Source organism: Heptranchias perlo, chromosome 24 (assembly GCF_035084215.1).
Source record: "Heptranchias perlo isolate sHepPer1 chromosome 24, sHepPer1.hap1, whole genome shotgun sequence".
NCBI lineage: Eukaryota > Metazoa > Chordata > Chondrichthyes > Hexanchiformes > Hexanchidae > Heptranchias > Heptranchias perlo.
Window position 1 is genome coordinate 13,714,798 of NC_090348.1, and position 23,404 is coordinate 13,738,201.

At 45.1% G+C, this 23,404-nt stretch overlaps 1 protein-coding gene across 1 annotated transcript in view; it reads left to right on the forward strand.

Moving 5' to 3' along the window:
* The window catches only part of ano2b (anoctamin 2b), a 135,145-nt gene that overhangs the window by 91,571 nt on the left and 20,170 nt on the right, over positions 1-23,404 (forward strand). The window contains exons 17-21 of the mRNA XM_068004575.1: positions 18,748-18,822; positions 19,828-20,029; positions 21,624-21,735; positions 22,526-22,583; positions 22,735-22,835. Of these exons, the coding sequence (XP_067860676.1) occupies positions 18,748-18,822; positions 19,828-20,029; positions 21,624-21,735; positions 22,526-22,583; positions 22,735-22,835 (548 nt within the window). The remainder of the gene's footprint in view (positions 1-18,747; positions 18,823-19,827; positions 20,030-21,623; positions 21,736-22,525; positions 22,584-22,734; positions 22,836-23,404) is intronic.

The following is a 23,404-nucleotide window of genomic DNA, read 5'->3' on the forward strand; positions in this document are numbered from 1 at the left end:
TTCATGATTTCAGGACACCCCAAAGCACTTTATAGCCAATGAAGTACTTTTGAAGTGTAGTCACTGTTGTAATGTAGGAAATACCAGGAACTCATATGTACCTTTCCGAGCACTACCAATTATGGTGAACACGGTGATTGCCTTGGCAACGGGCAGTTGCAGGGGCAGTCTGTAAACACCATGTATTATTGTTCAATATGTATAAATGCGTAGGCTTCAAGGAGATCTTGAAACATTTGCCTGAGGAAGGAGAAAATCTCCGAAAGCTTGTGAATTTAAAATAAAATTGCTGGACTATAACTTGGTGTTGTAAAATTGTTTACAATTGTCAACCCCAGTCCATCACCGGCATCTCCACATCATTACCAATTATGGAAGCAGTGCTGTAGCATTGCTTAGTTTTTTCTTTTAAGAACTTTGTGGATCACATGGTTATTCACAGGTTGTGGAAAATATTTCACCAGGGACTGGGCCTCACAACCTAAGAGTGATAAAGTCACTGGCAGACTATGTAGTCAGGTGACTTGTGTATTCATTTCAATTTTTTTTAAGAAGTCTGATTTCTAATGCAAGTATACTCACCCTTATAGAGGCGACCGTACCAACCGATTTGAGTCAGTCACAATTTGCTGGCGTGGTGTCCCACTTTTGCATACAAGTTGCGGGGCTTTGCTAATATCCTTTGCTAGTTCAGAGAAGGGGATGGGCTGCCTCCTCCAAACAACAAGGATCTGGGAGCAGATAGGCATGAAGCTGCAAGTGTTATGGAGCAGGGGGCATAGGTGTGGGGAAAAGGGACATTGCCCACTATGAAATCTAAAGAGGGCAACTTTCACCTCCATCGCCTGAGCGATAATCTAGTGGAGCAGATCACCCGCCCATGGTAGAACCTGTCTGATTCTCACCTCATTGATTTCAGCACTCCCTCAGTACTGTGCTGAAGTTATATAAGCTAACAGAAAGAGAGGACTATTGGGTAAATTCTATGCTTTAACGCACTCTGCTGCAGGGCTTTGCATGACAGGAGTGCATGTTCGAAATTTGGGTGTGGAGCTCAGCTGCTCGATTTCTGGCCCGTATAATTTTCCATCCATTAAAGATGAAAAATCATACAAACTGTAAATTGTATTAGTTTTCATGCCCGAATTCCCAGTGTGCATTGCTGCCCCATGTTGATCTGTACTGGGAGCACTAAATCATAAATTTTATCCCTATAAGACAGCCATATAAAGATATGAGACATTTCATAGTTCATAGAAATGTACATTTAGGCCGAGTAAATGTTAACTAAAGAAAGCAGCCTTCCAATGCTTTATCGAAAACTGAGAGTGTGATGCCTTACACAAAGAAGTCGTTTGTGAATAGGCTTGTAATTGGGATGACAGTATAACAGTGAAGACACAGTGAAACTGTTATAAAGCCACAAACTAACCCAATGGAAAAGCAAATGTGGATCAGCTGAAAGCAAAAGAGAAACTTTAGTAGCCTGCAAAAGTGTCCCAGGCAGCCAACCCTCAAAAGCCACAAATAAAGAGAGAACCCTTTTACAATCTGGGCTTCTTCCCAATACTTCCTACTCACACTCAACAGAGAAGTTACAGCTTCCATAAACAACCCGTCACTTCATATGAACCAAAACTTGACCTTATGCATGAAATATACAGTGCGATGCCATAGGGAGAACATGGACCTCTTCCACTTTTGGGTATATAACAAGAAATAATATAGCCTACCCAGTGCTCCAGATCTCTGAGTGATGGAGCTGGACCATGTAGCTCAGTCTAAAAGCTACAATTTAGATAAATAAAGAAGTAAGATTACATAGAGGCAAAAAAGCGAAGTAGATTACACTGCTTAACTTTCAGTGATACTTTAATCAGACTTCTGAATCCAATATAAGGAAATGTTTCAAGATATTTAGAGCCCTTTTACCAGAACTCTTATAACTCTGTTCTAGAAATACCTAGTTATTGGCACTTCAGGCTTCATGGTGTTCCAGTTCATCCATCCCAACGTGGAGCTAAACAGTGGAATCACATGAATTGAAGCAATTGGCAGCAGCTGTCGTGTTCATTCTCAACATGAGTTGCCTTTGGAGATAGAACTGTCCAAACTCAGAACAAAGACTCAGCAGCAGGAAAGGCTCCCGTACCATATTGATTGGCAGTAACACCTGGCATCTGCTCCAACCAGCAGAAGCTAATTCTGACATGATGCACAACCAGCTAGCTTATTTTTGATAGATCAGCTATGAGCAAAAACGATGGTGTCTCCGTTCACAGTGACAATCTTACATATATTAACGTATCACAATCCGGAGGTGTCTGGCCAACCAATCTAGACCTGTTGAACAACTGTATACAGATTGAGGTAAACAAAAGACTTGCCAAGCCTCCCCCCACCACCCCCTCCCATCTCCCGACAACACACTTACCTGTCAAACACAGTTTATGCATTCTCGCCTTTACAAAGACAACAGAAATATCTCCCAGAGAGCAGCCACAGAAATCATTTTTAAATTGTTACAATCCTGGCATAGCTACAAATTTCTATCAAAATAGATAATATACGGATTCTTGCAATCAAAAACTGGATAGATTCTTGGGTGTGTTACAAAGCCTGTTGATAAACCATAAGCCTGCAACAGGTGTGGGTGCTATCTACTACACTTCTGAGGTATGAAGTGCAGTGTGTCAGAAGAAGGTAAATGCTTCGAATTAGAATACTGTCAGTGCACCTCCCCCAGAACCATTCAAGAGAGCGAACAGAAGTGTGAGCTCCTGGGTAAATACAGCGAAAGGACAGGAATACCTAGACAATGGAGTTCGAATAATTTTGACCAATCAATTGCAAACTCAGTTTCGGAGCAGACATGACAGTCGTTCCAGAATCCCAATATCTGGAAAAGAAAGTGAGTACACAACTGGAACTGACCAAAATGACCGATATTAGGTCGCCCACAAATCCAAATTCTCAAACTAGTGTTTGATTGGTAGACAACACCTTAAGCCCTGCTCGGAAAAGCAAACATTAAACTTTTGACTCTTTGATGTTGAGTGTGCCATTGCCACTGGCACCATCATAAAAGTGTCTGCCGTGGCTCAGTGGTAGCACTCTCGACACTAAGTCAGATGGTTGTGAATTCAGGTCTCACTCCAGAGACTTGAGCACAAAATTTAGGCTGACATTCCACTGCAGGACTGAGAGAGTGCACTGGAGTGTCAGCCTAGGTTTTGTGCTCAGGCCTCTGGAGTGAGACCTGAACCCACAACCATCTGACTCAGAGGTGCCCTCTCAGGACGTAAAAGATCCCACGACATTATTCAAAGAAGAACAGGTGAGTTCTCCCAGGTGTCCTGGTCAATACTTATCCATCAACCAACATCACTAAAACAGATTACCTCATTGCTGTTTGTGGGACCTTGCTGTGCGCAAATTGGCTGCCGTGTTTCCTACATTACAACAGTGACTAGGCTTTAAAGCACTTTGGGATGTCCTGAGGTCGTGAAAGACACTACATAAATGCAAGTTCCTTCTTCTTTCTTTATAAATAAGCCATCCACTGTAAAGCGAGCTCTCATAAGCACCTGTTTCTGAGATCTGTATCCTGCAGTACAACAGTAGTCGAGATACTAACCTCAAATTCCCAATGTGCACTTCCAGTGCAGCAAACTCAGTGCTGGAATTGTGAATTCGCAAAACCCACCCGATAGAACTAACTGCCTTAGGTTAAACATGATGTGGAGATGCTGGTGATGGACTGGGGTTGACAAATGTAAGGAATCTTACAACACCATGTTATAGTCCAACAGTTTTATTTGAAAATCACAAGCTTTCGGAGGCTTTCTCCTTCAGAAGGAGAAAGCCTCCGAAAGCTTGTGATTTTCAAATAAAACAGTTGGACTATAACCTGGTGTTGTAAGATTCCTTACATTAGGTTAAACAGTTTAATAGTCATTCAAATTAAATTGTTCAAATTAAACTAATGAACATATTTACATGTTTCTCAGATATACTAAAGGCTCTTTTTATCCCACCATGTGAAAAAATCCACTGTAGATCCAAAGGATGAACAAAATATTTATCAATATGAAATCTAAACATGGGCAGAGCCAGGGCTGGAAAATTCCACTCCCAACCAGCCTGGGGCTGGGATACATTCCAGCCTTAGTGAGAACTTAAGAAGCTTAAAAATAAACCAACTCAACAGCTTGAATTAACCTCAGAGCATTTATCCCACCATCGCCAATCCAATTCTAACTCTGCATTCTTGCTGTACCTGATCCTTTGTGGCCCATTTCAGCTTTTCCTTATCCTCTGTCAAACTCCTCTTCCATGCCAAAGGTGTAATCAATTCTTTTTAAGCTTTTATTTTCTATCACAAGAGTTCAAGTAATAGGTTTTGATGAGGGAAGAGTCAATGTTATTACAATCAGATCTATTGGCCTTCACTCTTTAAGACAAATACAATGGAGGTGATTTTAAACCCCAAGAACGGGTGGGTTGGGGGGTGAGTAGGAGTTGAAAATGGTTGCTTTCCATTGGGTCGCCACCACAAAATTTTCGGATTTTGCATTCTGTACTTTTCCGCGCAGACATTAAACCCGGAAATAAAGCCGGGTTGCGGTCGTGACCCAAAAACAACTATTTTCAACTCCCACCCTCCCCCAAACCACCCGTTCTTTGGGTTTAAAATCACCCCCAATCTCTCTGGTTTATAAATGTTATCCATACAAACAAACACAACCCCAGGTCTTTAAACGGGTATGAATCGGCCTGATTCTTGCTGATTACAAATCTCGCTCCTCACATTTCTAAGAAGCTGATAGCTCTGATCACAATATAATCAGTGATGGCTTTTATTTAAACCACTTCCTTTGTGTTGTTTTTCTGCTGTTGAATTGAGAATCCCTGACAGCTGCTATAACACCTAAGAATTAATTTATTATGAGAGAAGATTTCATTTTGCTGAGGATACGGGGCCTGTTGCAACAATGGGGTTATCAATGGAAGGAGAGTGAAAGATAATTGTTAAATTGCCTCCTCCCCCCACTCCACCAATAAAAGTACCCTCATCATAGAGAAAGGGGGGAATTTTAACCTCCCAGGATGGGCGGGTCAGGCGAGGGGGTTAAATTATTAAAAATCTGAAATCCGACCTCAACCAGCAGTGAACGAGCCTGCTACCAAATTAACCGGGGCGAGTTAGGAGTAACCTGCTCTCGAGAGGCGGGCCAGTAATTTAAATATGTTAATGAGGCTGTGTGCCTCAGATTTTAGCAGCTTTTAACGGCTGCGGGCTGGGTTTCCCAAGGCTCGGGAAACCTGGCAGCTTAAAAGGAGCTGAGAACAGCCGGATCCAGCAGGTAAGTGCTTTTTATAACACTGCTTGTGGGCCAGGAGGAGCAGGAATGCTTTTCCTCAGCCCCCCAAGTCAAACTGCCGCAGTCGACCTCCCTCCCCGCGATCCGCCGACCCCCCCCGATCCGCTGACCCCCGCGATTCCTCGACTCACCCCGCGTTCCCCAACCCCCCCACAACCCCAGAACTCCCCATCGTGATCCCCAACTCCCTCCATGATCCCCCGACTCCCCCCACGATCCCCTGACTCCCCCCCTGATCCCCCGACTCCCCCCGCGATCCCCGACTCTCCCCGTGATCCCCCGACTCCCCCCCGATCCCCCGACTCCCCCCGCGATCCCCCGACTCCCCCCCGATCCCCCGACTCTCCCTCGTGATCCCATGACTCCCCCCATGATCCCAGAACTCCCCCTCGTCATCCCCCGACTCTCCCCACAATCCCCCAACTCTCCCCGCGATCCCCCGACTCCCCCCACGATCCACCGACTCCCCCCATGATCCCAGAACTGCCCCTTGTGATCCTCGACTCCCGCCACAATCCCCACACGATCCCCCGACTCCCCCCACGATCCCCGACTCCCCCCACAATCCCAGGACTCCCCCTCGTGATCCCCGACTCCCCCCACGATCCCCTGACCGCCCCCCCCCACGATCCCAGAACTCCCCCTTGTGATCCCCGACTCCCCCCACGATCCCCCGACTTCCCCCCACGATCTCTCCCTCTTTCCATTTCACTGGAAGCTCAGGCTGTCTTTGGGAGACCCCAACTGAAGAGAAACATATGAAATAATCAAACCTAGCAACACTCCTTCACATAGTGCTTGCATGGCAATGTACTCTGTGTTATAACTGAATACGTAGGGAAGAAAGAATGAGAAGAAAAGGCTGTTAGTAGTCCGGAGCTAGGGGGAGGCCTCCTGCATCCTCCGTACGCTCTCAATCCCCAGAAATTTGAAAATGGTCTCAGGAAACGGAGAGTAGTGGTGAACAGTTGCTTTTCGGACTGGAGGAAGGTATACAGTGGTGTTCCCCAGGGGTTAGTACTAGGACCATTGCTTTTTTTGATCTATATTAATGATTTGGACTTGGGTGTACAGGGCACATTTTCAAAATTTGCAGATGACACAAAACTTGGTAGTGTAGTGAACAGTGAGGAGGATAGTGATAGACTTCAAGAGGACATAGACAGGCTGGTGGAATGGGCGGACACATGGCAGATGAAATTTAACGCGGAGAAGTGCAAAGTGATACATTTTGGCAGGAAGAACGAGGAGAGGCAATATAAACGAAAGGATACAATTCTAAAGGGGGTGCAGGAACAGAGAGACATGGAGGTATATGTGCACAAATCTTTGAAGGTGGCAGGACAGGTTGAGAAAGCGGTTAAAAAAGCATACGGGATCCTGGGCTTTATAAAGAGGCATAGAGTATAAAAGCAAAGAAGTTATGTTGAACCTTTAAAAACACTGGTTCGGTCACAACTGGAGTATTGTGTCCAATTCTGGGTACCGCACTTTAGGAAGGATGTGAAGGCCTCAGAGAGGGTGCAGAAGAGATTTACTAGAATGGTTCCAGGGATGAGGGACTTTAGTTACGTGGATAGACTGGAAAAGCTGGGGTTGTTCTCCTTAGAGCAGAGAAGGTTGAGAGGAGATTTGAATAGAGGTATTCAAAATCATGACATGTTTAGATAAAGTAAATGAAGAGAAACTGTTCTCATTGGCGGAAGGGTCGAGAACCAGAGGACACAGAATTCAGGTGATTGGCAAAAGAACCAAAGGCGACGTGAGGGAAAACATTTTTACGCAGCGAGTGGTTATGATCTAGACTGCACTGCTTGAAAGGGTGGTGGATGCAGATTCAATCGTGGCTTTCGAAAAGGAATTAGATAAATATTTGAAGGAAAAATATTTGCAGGGCTGTGGGCATAGAGCAGGGGAATGGGACGAACTGGATTGCTCTTACAGAAAGCCGGCACGGGCTCAATGGGCCGAATGGCCTTCTGTGCTGTAACGATTCTATGATTCTATGATTCAATAGAGCCAGGGGATCTTAAGTAGTGAAAGAGAGGAGATTGGGGGAGAAAGGGCAAAGGATGGCTAGAGATGGAGTTATAGAGGAAAGGAGCTCAGTAAGGACCTGCCAGCCCAGGAGTCATCTTGGTAGTGTCTATTGGTGTCTATTATATAGAACCATATTTGCCTTGTATTCTGCAGGTTGTTGAATGGCTGGATAGATGTTCTTCTCAATAGATTACCCCCTTAAGGTCTCCCAGGTGCAGTTCCGAGACTCTGCTGCTTCTCTGGTGCCGTGTGCAACAGCTTCAAAGATGAGTCATTACTGAATTTCCGGTGTTTACGAGGCCAGACAGATAATTCTCAGATTCCGAGTGCAATGTTGCTGTGAGTCTGTTGCTCAAGTTTTAAGGGTCTGTTGGAATTGACCACGCACAAAGCCATCATCAATACGGCAGAAACGTCAACATAACATGCAGTTTTCTCTGACTGCAACAGGTTTGAACAGGAGGCGGAAAGAAGCATTTCAGTTACAAAATAGCTGCTTTTATATTGGTCTATTAATTCAAATTCAGGGGGCTCTAGGGACGGTGAGTTGGCTCATGATGTTTATACTATTAAATCTAGTTTCTGTAGGCCAGTAGCTGACTTGAAGATCTGGTAAGTCTGCCAGTGTTCTATGGAGACTGAATGACACACCATAAACACCAGAGCCAGCACCCAAATTCCGATTGAAAAACCAATGGAAAAGTCCTCAATCAGCATTTTAATCAAGGAGCGAACTTTCAGCAAAATGATGGTACGAGAAAGATTCATTAACACCAACATTTTGAAAGTTTAAATCTTCGGGAGGGGGGGCTTTCCAGCTGTTCCGCTGTAACGTCGGCGGAATCCTCATTAACGGGCCTAAATGGGGTTTCCGCCGAACTTCTGGCGAACTTACGGCAGCACAACCGGGAGAAGCCCCCGAGGAAATCCATCCCCTTGGTAACAAATTGTTCCAACTGGTACCACGGTTTGACGGTCATCGGCCTCATAACAGCAAAATAATCAGGACATTGGAATTCTTGAATATAATAATACAAAGGAAGAACATTTTCCAATCAACCCCCATCGATTGACTATATTAGAAGTTGATGTAGAAACACTACAAGCGCACAGAAAATGCATACAGTTGAAGTTGAACTACACGCACACCCTCTAGCAGCAGATAAAAAATACTCAAGAAGCAAATTTGATTGATTGCCCTGTGGATTTAAATGGCAGCACTTGAAATGTCACTTTGGTCCACTGAACCTTGAGATCCTTTCATAGAAAAAAAAATAGGAGCAAGAGTAGGCCATTCGGCCCTTCGGGCCTGCTCCGCCATTCAAAATGATCATGGCTGATCGTCCAACTCAGTACCCTGTTCCCGCTTTTTCCCCATATCCCTTGATCCCTTTAGCATTAAGAAATATATCTATCTCCTTCTTGAATACATCTAATGACTTGGCCTCCACTGCCTTCTGTGGTAGAGAATTCCACAGGTTCACCACCCTCTGAGTGAAGACATTTCTCCTCATCTCGGTTCTAAATGGCATACCCCGTATCCTGAGACTGTGACCCCTGGTTCTGGATTCCCCAGCCATCGGGAACATCCCCCCTGCAACTAGTCTGTCTAGTCCTGTTAGAATTTTATATGTTTCCCCCATTACAATGAGATAAATGCATTACTGACAACTATATTCAGGCTGCATTTACACCACTTTGGTGGTTTCACTTTGCACTGACTTTACAGCCTCGATTTTAACTATCCCAGCCTGGTTTCCACCACTGATCATTCCAAATTCACTGGGAGGCGGTTATGCCAGGGCCTGCAGAAATGGTGGCATCTTGGGCCTTAATTTTGACTCCCCCCACCTGGTGGAAACAAGGAGGAGGGGCAGTTAAAATGAAGTGGGGGAGTTACCCACTCCTTTCCTGCCCCGATCTGGCTGACTGGAATTTTAAATTATAGGCGGCAAGGACACCCGTCCCAAGCTGGCTGAGGCCTCTTTAAATATGGAAATCGGGGCCATTTCCTTGTGGGCCAGGAAGAGCACGAATGTTCCATTGGGCACCACAAGGAAACTTTGGATCATCCCTGCCTTGGGCTTCCCCTCCTACCCAACCCCCACTCCTCCCTTCATGGTGATTCTCCTCCAGGATCCCTCTGATGGACTTAACTTTGTGTCTGGGAGCATTTCAATGGATCCCCGGTGGCGGCCTCCTGCTACCGAGTCCCTGCCCCCTCCTGCCGGCCAGGCTGTAATTCCAGCTGTGCTTGGGCTGCAGTTTGATCTTACATTTGTGAGTGAGGCCCAAGAGCTATAATCTCTCCAGGCCTCATCATGTGAGCTTGTTGCTCACCCTGGCTCCGCCCCCCCACCCCGACCAGAGTTAAAATCGAGGCCTACATTTATATGAGGTAACTTTATGAGGCCACATTTCCAACAGTAGCCTCACCCACTAGGAGTGTCTATTGGGAAATTCATCTGTGCACTGCCCATGATTTTCCAACCAATGGGCTTGTAAAATTAGTGTTAATGAGTGCCCCTGCCTCAGCTCATCTGCTGCTGAAACCCTCATCCATGCCTTTGTTACCTCTAGACTTGAGCTCATCCAAAACTCTGCTGCCCGTATCCTAACTCACACCATCTCCCATTCACCCATCACCCCTGAGCTCGCTGACCTACATTGGCTTCCGGTCCTGGAACGCCTCGATTTTAAAATTCTCATCCTTGTTTTCAAATCCCTCCATGGCCTCACCCCTCCCTTTCTCTATAACCTTCTACAACCCTCCGAGATCTCTGCGCTCCTCCAATTCTTGCCTCTTGCGCATCCCCGATTTTAATCGCTCCACCATTGGTGGCCGTGCCTTCAGCTGCCTAGGCCCTAAGCTCTGGAATTCTCTCCCTAAACCTCTCCGCCTCTCTCTCCTCCTTTAAGACACTCCTTAAAACCTACCACTTTGACCAAACTTTTGGTCACCTATCCTAATATCTCTTTGTGGCTTGGTGTTTGATAATGCTCCTGTGAAGCACCTTAGGACATTTTACTACGTTAAAGGCCCTATATAAATGTGAGTTGTTGTTGTTGTTGTTGTTGTTGTTGTGAGTGGAGATTGAATCTGGAGTCAGGGCTGGATCAAAAAAAACCAGAATGACATTCCCTGGAGACTTGAGTCTCACTCCACTTTGCTCCAGAGTCAAAGCAGGCCTTAACTCTGGATTTACACCACCCAGGTGGTATTTGAAAACACGCTGAATGATTAATAAAAGAGAAAGCACTGATGTGACTTGTCTCTACGGGAGTGGTTTGTGGTTTGATTCGTTATTCTATCATGAAGTTTCTCAGCTTTACTTGACAAATCACAGAATAATGATTAGCTCGAGATTTTAACCCAACTGCCCACTCCCCCACATTCCGAGGGTCCCAGACATTAGGTAACAATTTCACAACTCTGGAGGGCTCAGGTGACACAGCAGGTCTCTATTTGTAATTAAGGCTGTTTTGTGCAGTGGGGAAAATGTCTGGATCCTGCCAGTAGGGGGTGTGCATGTGCAGAAAATCTTTCTGTCTGTATGGCAACTTAAAAAAAATCAGCTGAGCTGCTTTCAAAACAGCTACTTCTAGTTCGCTGCATTGTAAGAGGCTCCATCTTTTGGATGAGATGTTAAGCCAAGGTCCCTTCTGCCTGGTTGGATGGATGTAAAAGATACCATGGCACTATTTGAAGAAGAACATGGAATTCTCCATGGTTCCTAGGCCAACATTCACTCCTCAAACAGCACCGCCAACAAAATACTTTTGTTTTTGGGATCTTGCTGGATGCAAATTGGCTGCCATGTTTGCTCAAATAACAACACTGACTGCACTTCAAAGGTAATTCATTTGGCGTTAAGCTCTTTGGAACATCAGAAGGTGGTGGGTACAAGCCCTACTGCAGTTCATGATTTTATAATCTAGGCTGACTCTTCAATGCAGTACTGCAGGAGGACTGTATTGTTGGAGGTGCCGTCTTTCAGATGAGACGTTAAACCGAGACCCCGTCTACCTGTTTAAGTGAACGTAAAAGATCCTGTGGCACTATCTGATGAAGGGCAGGAGAATTCTCCTGGTGTGTTGGCCAATATTTATCTCTCAGCATTCAACATTACCAAAAACAGATGAACTGGTCATTATTTCATTGCTGTTTGTGAAAAAATAGAATTATCGCTGCAGTCTCACTACATGTTCAGTGTCAGTGAAAAGTGGTTTGGCTTCACACTGACAATAAACGTGTGGTCTATGTTTTCCACTTCTGGACTCACTAGTCCACCATTTTCCACCCTCTAATGTGAATGAGTGGAAAACTGTAGCCTGACAATGCAGAAACAGAAAATCCCAGCCACGGAGTGCAAATCATAGAATCTTACAACACAGAAGGAGGCCATTCGGCCCATCGTACCTATTTTAAAGATCTATCCAATTAGTCCCACTTCCCTGCTCTTTCCACATAACCCTGCATATTTTTTCTTTTCAAGTATTTATCCAATTCGCTTTTGAAAGTTACTACTGAATCTGCTTCCACCACCCTTTCAGGCAGTGCGTTCCAGATCGCAACAACTCACTGTGGAAAAATAATTCTCCTCGTCTCCCCTCTGGCTCTTTTGCTAATTATCTTTAATCTGTGTCCTCTGGTTATCGCCCCTCCTGCCAGTGGAAACAGTTTCTCCTTATCTACCCTATCAAAACCTTTCATAATTTTGAACACCTCTATTAAATCTCCCCTTAACTTTCTCTGCTCTAAGGAGAACAATCCCAGCTTCCTTAGTCTCTCTACATAACTGAAGACCCTCATTCCAAATTGGGTATGAAGGCCCAAACTGACTCCAAAGCAAAATGGAATGACATTCTCTCCTCCACGGAATCTCCTCCCATTTTGCTCCAGATTCAGGCTGCATTTACACCATTACTACAGGGTCGGTACAAAGCAAAACAGCTTCACACTGAATTCACCCTTAGGAGGATAAACCACCAGGAAAAATAAGGATACTGTGAGACTGAGAAGGGCAGACCATAAGGAAAAATTAGGTGTATACGGGAGAGAAACAAGCTGGGAAGAAAATTAATCAAAAGCAAAACACTGCAGATGCTGGAAATCTGAAATAAAAACAGAAAATGCTGTTTTCTGACAGACTCAGTGGGAAGACCTTGGAATATTGGGAAGTAGTAGCCTGTGAGACCCATAAACTAGGAAGAACGCATGAGGGGGTTAAAAGCTACACCTGTGCTATATAATTTTTAACTATTTAGGTTTGGAGAGTTGCAATTCAGAATTGGATATATATACTTGAAAAGGAAAAATCTGCAGGGTTATGGGGAAAGAGCAGGGGAGTGGGACTGATTGGATAGCTCTTTCAAAGAGTCAGCTCAGGCAAGATGGGCTGAATGGCCTCCTTCTGCGCTGTATAATTCTATGATTCTATGAAGTCAGCACTGCCTACATTTCCCTGTACTGTAAACAATTTGATTAATCAAAGGCAGCAGCAGCTCATTAATAGTTGATCTAAGGAATTACATTGTTGTTGTGGATGTGCTTCACTCACTACAAATGACTTGCTGGCAATGGCTGCAGTATTTTAATAATGAGATTTTTACAAGGTTGAGTGAAAAAAAAACTGCTGGTGGTTATGCATTAGAACAGCTGCACTTGCGAGTAAAGGGCCTGGAAAGTGAATCACGCAGTTTATTTAACCAAAGGATATTATTTCAGCTGATTATTCCAGTTGATTTTTAATTTTGCCTGACTTTGCTGCTTCCTTTCAGGCAAGTGACTTGTAAAATGAAATAAGCAGAATGTCAATCAAAACCTATTGCTTGGCATTGAATCATTTATGATTCTCTGCCGAGTGCATTGTGCAAAGGTAGAAAACAAATTCAACCAAGTACCAAAGCTTTCCTTTGTTTAAGCATATGCTGCATACTCAAGATTTTTTTATTATTGTACAGTGTCTGCAAAAAAAAGATCGATATTCTCCATCATAAATATCCTGTAATTCTTAGTGTTAATTTGAAAAGGAAAAGAGAAACATGGAAAATCTTTGGACTAATGGATCTCTCAGATCAAAATTAAACATCAAGGGGATTGGGCCCCAAAATGCTTCTGGTCACTTTCTCTCAGTGGACCCATAACCTGTGTAGAAATAAAAATTCAACCAAACGAGCTAATGCCAAATTGTAGCTAGACCTATCTGTGCTGCTCCAAACTTTCCCTCTTTGTCTGTTATCACTTAGTCTCAATCTACTTATGTCCCTCTCTATGGGCCCGATATTACCAGGGTGGCGGGTTCGCGGCGGGGGGGTCGATTGGGCACGTGGGTAACGCGCCTGGTGAAATCAGTCTGCTCCACGCGCAATCGCAGGCTGATTGGATCCACTTACCTGTTCTTCCGGGTTCCCCGCTGCTAAGCTGCGCGGCGGGCGGACTGCGCATGCGCAGTAAGGCCTGTCAGCTGGAGGAGCTCTATTTAAAGGGGCAGTCCTCCACTGACTGATGCTGCAAGAAATAGGAAAAATTACAGCATGGAGCAGCCCAGGGGGAAGACTGCTCCCAGGTTTAATGATGCCTCACTCCAGCTCTTATTGGATGGGGTGAGGAGGAGGGGGAGGACAGAGATCTTCCCCCCCGGCATGTGGGAGGAAGCAGCCTGCCTCTGCCACCAAGAAGGCCTGGCTCGAGGTGGGCAGAGGAGGTCACCTGCACCACCAACATATCGCCCACCTGCATACAGTGCAGGAGGCGCTGCAATGACCTAAGTAGGTCAGCCAAAGTGAGTACACTTACTCATTCCCCTACACTCCGTCTGCCACATCACCGCCCCCACCCCACATCTCCTTCTGCACTGCCAACACTACTCTATCACATCACTCCTCACACCCACTCAAACCTCATCCTCATCGTACCTGCACTTACTCACCTCGCCAGTACTCATCCCGCCACTACCACTCAACCCAATCCTCATACAATCTCATGGCTCTATCTCATATTCACCCTCTCATGCATCTCTTTCACGGTCAGCTTCACTCAACCTGCCAGTACCTGTGCTGCAGGCACAGGGCATGCATCATATATGTGCAGTAGGAAGCGTAAAGCAAACATGTCGTGAGCATGAAGGGGATGCACATGGGTGTTTGAGGGTTTGTCATGGTTTTTACTTATATTTAATTTCTGATCAACTGACATTACATATTATATTGGCACCACTACTGTCACGTCTTTGCGAATCTTGTCTGGTTTGTGCAATAATGCCCTTTCCTGAGGGTCACAATGAAGACCCACAACGGATGCCACCCATTGTGTCACTGCAGAGTGGGTGTAGGTGTATTTGCAGGGCTCTTTTGTGCAGACGACTGAGAGACGTCGGTGATGTCCCCGGTTGCACCCTGGAAGGATGCGGAGGAGAAGTTGTTGTGGGCAGTGGTGACTTTGACAGCGACAGGTAAGAAGATGGTGCTCGGGCCAGCCGGGAGCAGCTCGGCATGAAGGAGGCTGCAGATGTCCACGACTACATGTCAAGTGACTCTGAGCCTCCATGTGCACTGCTGCTCAGAGAGGTCCAGGAAGCGGAGCCTCGGTCTGTGGACCCTGTGGCGAGGGTAGTGCCCTCTGCGTCGCATCTCTCTCTGCGGTAGCCCTCCCTCCTGCTGTGCAGGTGGATGTGTCACAGCACTGTGTTGTGGAGCTCCACATGTCAGAGGTGGACGGCGTGGCCGGCGAGCCGGTGATGCTGTTCGCCCTCTGAGGAGGTCATGACTGCAGCTACGGCGGCCCCCATCCGGAAGATGTACATCTGAGGGGGTCCGCAAGGTAGGTAAATGTGTCTGGATGCCGGGGTAAGTGTGCAAGTTGGTGAATTTTATTGTTAGGAGGAGGGTGGTGGAGGCCAAACTTTTGCAAAGTGACAGAGTGGCCTCCTGCAATGAGTGAGGGTCTCCCCACCCCCACCGACCTGTCAAATGGACCTTTGCAGCTGCCACAGGCTGATGGCTGCAACACGTCCATTTGAACTGGGAGTGTTTCCCCCAGTACGGGAAACAGTCCCAGTCAGTTGCAAAATCCCATCCCTCCTAAAATATCATGTTAATCAGATCTCTAAACGACCTGAAATACCTAAATAAATACCTTAAGTGGCACCCGTTGGCTTTAATTGCCGGTGGGAGCCCCACATGCGGGGGCTGTGCGCGCATGTCAGCGCATCACTGGGGAACCCGGAAATGGGACGGGTTGGAGCCGGGCTCCCGACCCACCCCGGGAATCCCTGATTTTCGTAGCCCCCCCGCCACCAATGCACCCGATCGCGGGTGCTAAAATCGAGCCCTATATCTCTTTCTGCCTGGCTCTCTCTTTCTGTCCTTGTCCATGTCTCTGTAATGAGATTCTTAAATAGAAAGATTATTCTTCTTTCATATTCTCATTTATTCTTGATCTCAGTTCTTCCCTTTCCCCTTCCTCTAATCTTCTGACTCTATCACAATCACGACTGGGACTGGGACTGTCTGTGCTTGTCTGTGCTGCCACAACCACTACTTGCCTTTATATTGTACCTTTAACATTCCAAAATATCCTGATGCTTTACAGAGCAAATAAAAACACAGATAAAAGTAATAAAGAGTAGAGAATGAACCATGGTGTGAGAGTATAGGTGAGGTGGCTGAAAGCTTGATTGAAAAGGTGGGTTGTGGGAAAGTATGTGAAGGGGGTGAGGGGTGTAGGGAGGGAACTTTAGAGGCAGAGAATTCCACTATTGTGATAAAATAATAACTGTTGCAACTCCCTCTAATATTATGCTACCCTTGCAATTATAAACTTTACTTTTAATGTTCATTCTTTTTGTAGCATTTATACAGAAATAATTTTGTTAATTAATACGTTAATTATTAAATCTTATTAAAGTCAATGATAGACATACAGATAGACAGTTATTGATAATCAGTCTGTGATAAACAAAGATAGCCAGTGATGAATATACAGACAGACAATGATGGACACAGATAGACAGTGATACATACAATGTCAATGATAGGCACACAGATAGTCAGTGATAGACACGCTATAGACAGAGCTAAGTGATTCCACAACCAACGGATCAGATCAAAGCTCTGCAGTCCTGCCACATCCAGCTGTGAATGGTGGTGGACAATAAAACAACTAACGGGAGGAGGAGGCTCTGGAAACATCCCCATCCTCAATGATTGCGGAGTCCAGCACGTGAGTGCAAAAGACAAGGCTGAAGCATTTGCAACCATCTTCAGCCAGAAGTGGCGAGTGGATGATCCATCTCAGCCTCCTCCCGATATCCCCACCATCACAGAAGCCAGTCTTCAGCCGATTCAATTCACTCCATGTGATATCAAGAAACGGCTGAGTGCACTAGATACAGCAAAGGCTATGGGCCCCGATAACATCCCAGCTGCAGTGCTGAAGACTTGTGCTCCAGAACTAGCCACGCCTCTAGCCAAACTGTTCCAGTACAGCTACAACATCTACCCGATAATGTGGAAAATTGCCCAGGTATGTCCTGTCCACAAAAAGCAGGACAAATCCAATCCGGCCAATTACTGCCCCATCAGTCTACTCTCAATCATCAGCAAAGTGATGGAAGGTGTCGTCGACAGTGCTATCAAGCGACACTTACTCACCAATAACCTGCTCACCGATGCTCAGTTTGGGTTCCGCCAGGACCACTCGGTCCAGACCTCATTACAGCCTTGGTCCAAACATGGACAAAAGAGCTGAATTCCAGAGGTGAGGTGAGAGTGACTGCCCTTGACATTAAGGGAGCATTTGACCGAGTGTGGCACCAAGGAGCCCTAGTAAAATTGAGGTCAAGGGGAATCAGGGGGAAAACTCTCCAGTGGCTGGAGTCATACCTAGCACAAAGGAAGATGGTAGTGGTTGTTGGAGGCCAATCACCTCAAGCCCCAGGACATTGCTGCAAGAGTTCCTCAGGGCAGTGTCCTAGGCCCAACCATTTTCAGCTGCTTCATCAATGACCTTCCCTCCATCATAAGGTCAGAAATGGGGATGTTCGCTGATGATTGCACAGTGTTCAGTTCCATTCGCAACCCTTCAGATAATGAAGCAGTCCGAGCCTGCATGCAGCAAGACCTGGACAACATCCAGGCTTGGGCTGATTTGTGGCAAGTAACATTCATGCCAGACAAGTGCCAGGCAATGACCATCTCCAACAAGAGAGAGTCTAACTACCTCCCCTTGACATTCAACAGCATTAACATTGCTGAATCCCCCACCGTCAGCATCCTGGAGGTCACCATTGACCGGAAACTTAACTGGACCAGCCACATAAATACTGTGGCTACAGGAGCAGGTCAGATGCTGGGTATTCTGCGGCGAGTGACTCAACTCCTGACTCCCCAAAGCCTTTCCACCATCTACAAGGCACAAGTCAGGAGTGTGATGGCATACTCTCCACTTGCCTGGATGAGTGCAGCTCCAACAACACTCAAGAAGCGCGACACCATCCAGGACAAAGCAGCCCGCTTGATTGGCACCCCATCCACCACCCTAAACATTCACTCCATTCACCACCGGCGCACCGTGGCTGCAGTGTGTACCATCCACAGGATGCACTGCAGCAATTCGCCAAGGCTTCTTCGACAGCACCTCCCAAACCCACGACCTCTGCCACCTAGAAGGACAAGGGCAGCAGGCGCATGGGAACAACGCCACCTGCACGTTCCCCTCCAGGTCACACGCTATCCCGACTTGGAAATATATCGCCGTTCCTTCATCGTCGCTGGGTCAAAATCCTGGAACTCCCTACCTAACGGCACTGTGGGAGAACCTTCACCACACGGACTGCAGCAATTCAAGAAGGCGTCTCACCACCACCTTCTCGAGGGCAATTAGGGATGGGCAATAAATGCTGGCCTTGCCAGCGACGCCCACATCCCATGAACGAATGAAAAGAAAAGACAGTGATAGACACAGATAAACAGTGATAGATGCCGAGATAGTCAGTGATTGGCGTAAACAGTCAGGGGAAGCTTAGCAGTTGGTCTCCTCAGACTTTGCTTAAAAAAACAATTGTTTTACAAATTCTTAATTGACTTGAGGGCAGAAATTGTGCAGCTCTACTGGCAGTGTGGAGTCTCATTGGATGTGAGCGTGAATTGGAGATGGATCTCCAGCATTGTAACCCCTGCTCGGCATCCATAATCACACCTAGTGCGGCCCCAAGCCAGTAGCACAACCTCCCAATTTCTGCCCTGTGCTGTCTGTGGATGAGTTCATTACTAAATGATTGCTTTATTTCTCCCCTCCTCCCCTCCCCCCCACCCCGAGCAGGCAGAAAATGAAAAGCTGACCTGGAGAGATCGAGTTCCTGGCTATCTGGGGAATTTTGTGTCAATTCTGCTCATGGTAGGTTTATTTATTCTAGTTAAGGATAGGAGTTGTGTGAATGATGGCGACCTGGAATTCTGCAAATTTCATATTTTCAATGATGCATGCAGCAGTAACCTGGGCCTTGATATTAACCCCCACACGACGGGCGGGAGAGGGTCAGGGTGGGAGTTAGCGAATTAAATACGGGGAACAGGTCCCTGACATGCAGTGCATTCGCCCGCCTCTTTTTTATGGTATATCAGGGCGTCTGGCGGGACACTTCATTAACATATTTAAATCAGGGTCCCGTGGTGTAGTTGGGAGCCTGATTTAAAATTCACTACTGCTGCCCAGGTTTCCCAGGGGCCGGGAAACACAGCAGTGAAAGGGAGGTGGGAGCTGCCTGTTCCATAAGGTAAGTGCCTTTCTCGGCTCTGCCTGTGGGCCAGGAGGAGCAAGAGTAGAGACCTCCGCGTCCTCGGCCATCCAGGTTTTGCGGCCTCCCCCGCACCCTTCCCACCTCCTCAGAAATAGCGGGGCCCTGGTGTCTTTACATAGCGGAGATATTTACTCCATTATCACCGATAAAATCTAAACCTGGAATCTGTATATCAGAGATATCCACCTCAGTATCACCTGTGAAATCTAAACCTGTTCCTGTTAAAATAGGCCCCACAATATATAATAGGGAGAGAATTTAGAAATTTTGAAGAGCATGAAATGGCTGATACCCTGGTAAGCACAAAATTCAAAATGGACAATGATTGTTGGATGCATTTTCTCGTGATAGGTCTGGAGATCACATGGTTCTCATAGACCAGTCAGCTTTACTGAGGAGGATTGACAGCAGACATATTTGTTTTTTTGCAAGACGAACTTTGAGCACGACAGCTTTTATTTGTGAATAAGATGAGTTTCGCTTTTTGAAATATGTCAGAAAGTAAAACCAACTCCACTCTTAGCATGGGTCGATGTTATTTAGAGTCACTCGAAGAGAAATTTGTGAGTGCAGCTAACCTTAAAATGGTTTCTTGTCTGCAGATTGGCCTGACATTTTCTGCTGTCTTTGGAGTGATCATATATCGAATCTCCATAGCAGCAGCCATGGCGATGAGTACAAATGAGAGCACAAAGTCAAACATTCGGGTCACAGTAACCGCGACGGCCGTCATCATTAACCTTCTGTTGATCCTCATCCTGGATGAGATCTACGGCGTTGTAGCCGAGTGGCTGACTAAAATTGGTAAGCCTGTGTTACAAGACAGCGGTGAACTTTCAGCGGAGATCCAAGGAATCGATACTGCATTATTGGAACACAGCTCTCTGGTGGGAGCGTGGCTCTGGTGAACTTTCCCTTTAAATCCACGGTGAAAGTTTTAAGGAGAATAGGACTGATGTTTCTAAAATCATAAAGAATATTGTTGTGCAGGATTGGGTGAAGTTCTTTGTGCTCACCTGGGAGAAGAGAACTAGGGGACCGTGATTTATTTTTAATTCATTTTTGGGATGTGGGTATCGCTGGCAAGGATTTATTTTCCCATCCCTAGTTGCCCTGACAAGGTGGTGGTGGGCCTTCTTCTTGAACTACTGATAGCGGTTTGATACAACTAAGTGGCTCGTAGGCCACTTCAGAGGGCAGTTAAGAGTCAACCACGTTGGTGTGGGACTGAAATCACATACAGGCCAGAGCGGGTAAGGACAGCAGATTTCGTCACCTAAAGGACATTAGTGAACCAATTGGATTTTTACGACAATCCAACAGCTTAGTGGTCACTTTTACTGAAATAGCGGGGCCCTGGTGTCTTTACATATCGGAGATATTTACTCCATTATCACCGGTAAAATCTAAACCTGGAATCTGTATATCAGAGATATCCACCTCAGTATCACCTGTGAAATCTAAACCTGTTCCTGTTAAAATAGGCCCCGCAATATATAAAAGGGACAGAAATTTAGAAATGTAACAGACTGTGATTTTGAAGAGCATGAAATTGCTGATACCCCGGTAAGCACAAAATTCAAAATGGACAATGATTGTTGAACATATTTTCTCGCGATTACTTCTGCTGATATCAGCATTTTGTTTCCAGATTTTTTAATATGAATTCAAATTCTCAAACTGCAATGATTTGAATGACGTTCTCTGGATTATTAGTCCAGTAACGTAACCACTACACTACTATACCCACTGGTTATAAGATAAGCAAACCTCAAATCAAGATTCGCTGAAGAAGCAACTAAACTCCTTTTGGAGTTTTGCTGATTTGTAGAGTAGTCTATCGTCTAACATAACATGTGTCTGTGGAAGCATTCAGAACACAAATCAAAATATGCCTGATTCAAGAGGGAACAGATGGATAAATGTTTGACACCAAGGCGTCAAAATGGTCTGAATAAGTTCAGTACTTGGATCTAAATGACAGAGTGGACCGGTTCTTACTTTCTTTTCTGTGTTATATTAATAGAGTGTGGTTCATGGTAACTAAACTAAAAAGCAATGGGTACTATGTTGTTATTAATTGTGGGGGCGGGGGGATATAAAAATTCTGCATGACTTGTTTGCTACTGAATAGCATCAGGGGATAATCTTAACTCTAGTTAGCAGTAGGGAATAGTAAGGCCATTTGCTCAGATTTGGCAGAGCTTCCAAGAAATTCTGCATGTTCTCATTCCTCAACTTTCATCTAAACAAGGAAATGCTGCGAAACTTTACAATCTAATAAAGGAAACCGAAGTGTTTTGATAATTTTTTACACGTACTTTTTTATATTAACAGTTCTGGTTTAAAGTTTGTTAAATATACTTAGAATTGTTTATTTTCTATTTTTTCTTTGCAGAAGTCCCCAAAACAGAAAAGATCTTTGAAGAGAGATTAATTCTGAAATCATTCCTATTAAAATTTGTCAACTCTTATGCCTCTATTTTCTATGTGGCCTTTTTCAAAGGACGGTGAGTTTCAACAAGTTATGTCTTCAGAAAAGACTAAGGGGAATATTTTACGCTGGATGTTAATTGTAACAAGCACATGCTGGGCATTTCCTCGGGAATTCTCCTGCTCAGTCAGTGTAACTTTGGCGGAGGATTGGTAGAAGCTCCGTTCATGTGGTGTGTCTGGGATTTCCACCAATCTTCTTGTGAAATTACAGCAGCTGATCGGGAGAACCACTGAGGAAATTCCATTGATAATGGTAAAAGAAATGGGAAACCAGTAAAGCAGTAATGGCTGTTCAGAGTTTTACTCCTGTTCTAAAATATGTGTGCTGTCGTTAAAGGGACAGAACATCTGGTTCTAATCCAATGAGCCACTATTTTTGTTTTACTCAACTTTTACTTCGATTTGATTGTTCGGAGCTTTCAGAAATACTAAGAGTATTACAGATGCTTTGAACAGAAAGAAGTGAATAGTTGAACTTTTGGGCTTACATTTTTCACTTTCAGAAAGAGCACAAAGCTGCCTGTTACTCATTCTAAGTTGGCAGTCTCACTGAGGAATGGTTGTGTGGGAAAAAGAAATGTCAAACTAGTGCAGTTGGAGGTGGTCTGAGCTCAGAGTGAAGGCACATTATTGGGCCAAGGAGAGGGAACTTTGCATCTGACCGTCCACTGATTGATCTACTTGATGCACCTACGTATCTCAAAACCCTTCAATTATATTTAAAAAAATAAATAAGAAGCAATTCTGTGACAAGGCCCAGGATTATGTTGAAGGTTGTGATAAAATGGTTTGTGTTCCTGGCAGGTTTGTTGGCCGACCTGGAAGATATGTTTACATCTTTCATGACTATCGTATGGAAGAGGTAGGGAAAAAATCCGAACCAAATTTGCAATGTCACTGTAGTGCTGAATAATTCTGTTGAATTTTACATATTTTCGTGTTTAATGGTTTAAATATCGTATTGGGCTTTTAAAAAACAGTCTCACTTTCATTTTCTCTTAACCTCTAACCAGTGTGCCCCAGGAGGTTGCCTGATAGAGCTCTGTATCCAGCTGAGTATTATAATGCTTGGGAAACAGCTCATTCAAAACAATATCTTTGAAATTGGAGTTCCGTAAGTACCGTGACTTCTTCTGTTTGTCTTTCAATTGCTTTATGACTAAAGGGATCTATCAGAATGCCTTTCCCTAATGTCCTGTAAACAATTCTTACCACTTAGATGCTACTTCATGCATCTTATACACGGCAACCAAGTAGCTTAGGTGATATCGCAGTTAATTTACCCAGTGAATAGCTGAATCACACAGCCCAGGAAGGTCTCTGGTTTGGTCTTTGATGTGTGCTGCGTTAGGTAATCTCAGCTGGATTTGGAGGAGAAATTTGACCAGGGTTCTACTCCTGAGAGCTACCCAGTGACTCAAGTTGTTAGTGTCTTGTGTATGGATGTCAGGTAAGGACAGGGTTGGGCTCATAAATGATGCGCAATGTAGTTGAATAGCCTGCCAATAGTCATGGTCAACACTCAAACATATATATTGGCAACTTGGGCAAGGTACTGGAGGGAGCTCATGGAATTATATCCTAGCAAGGAGTCAATACACTGAGGAAGGGAGGGGAGGGAAACAAAGAAAATTAGCAAGAAAAGAAATGACAAAGTAACAAGAGTCTAGAAAAGAATAGAAG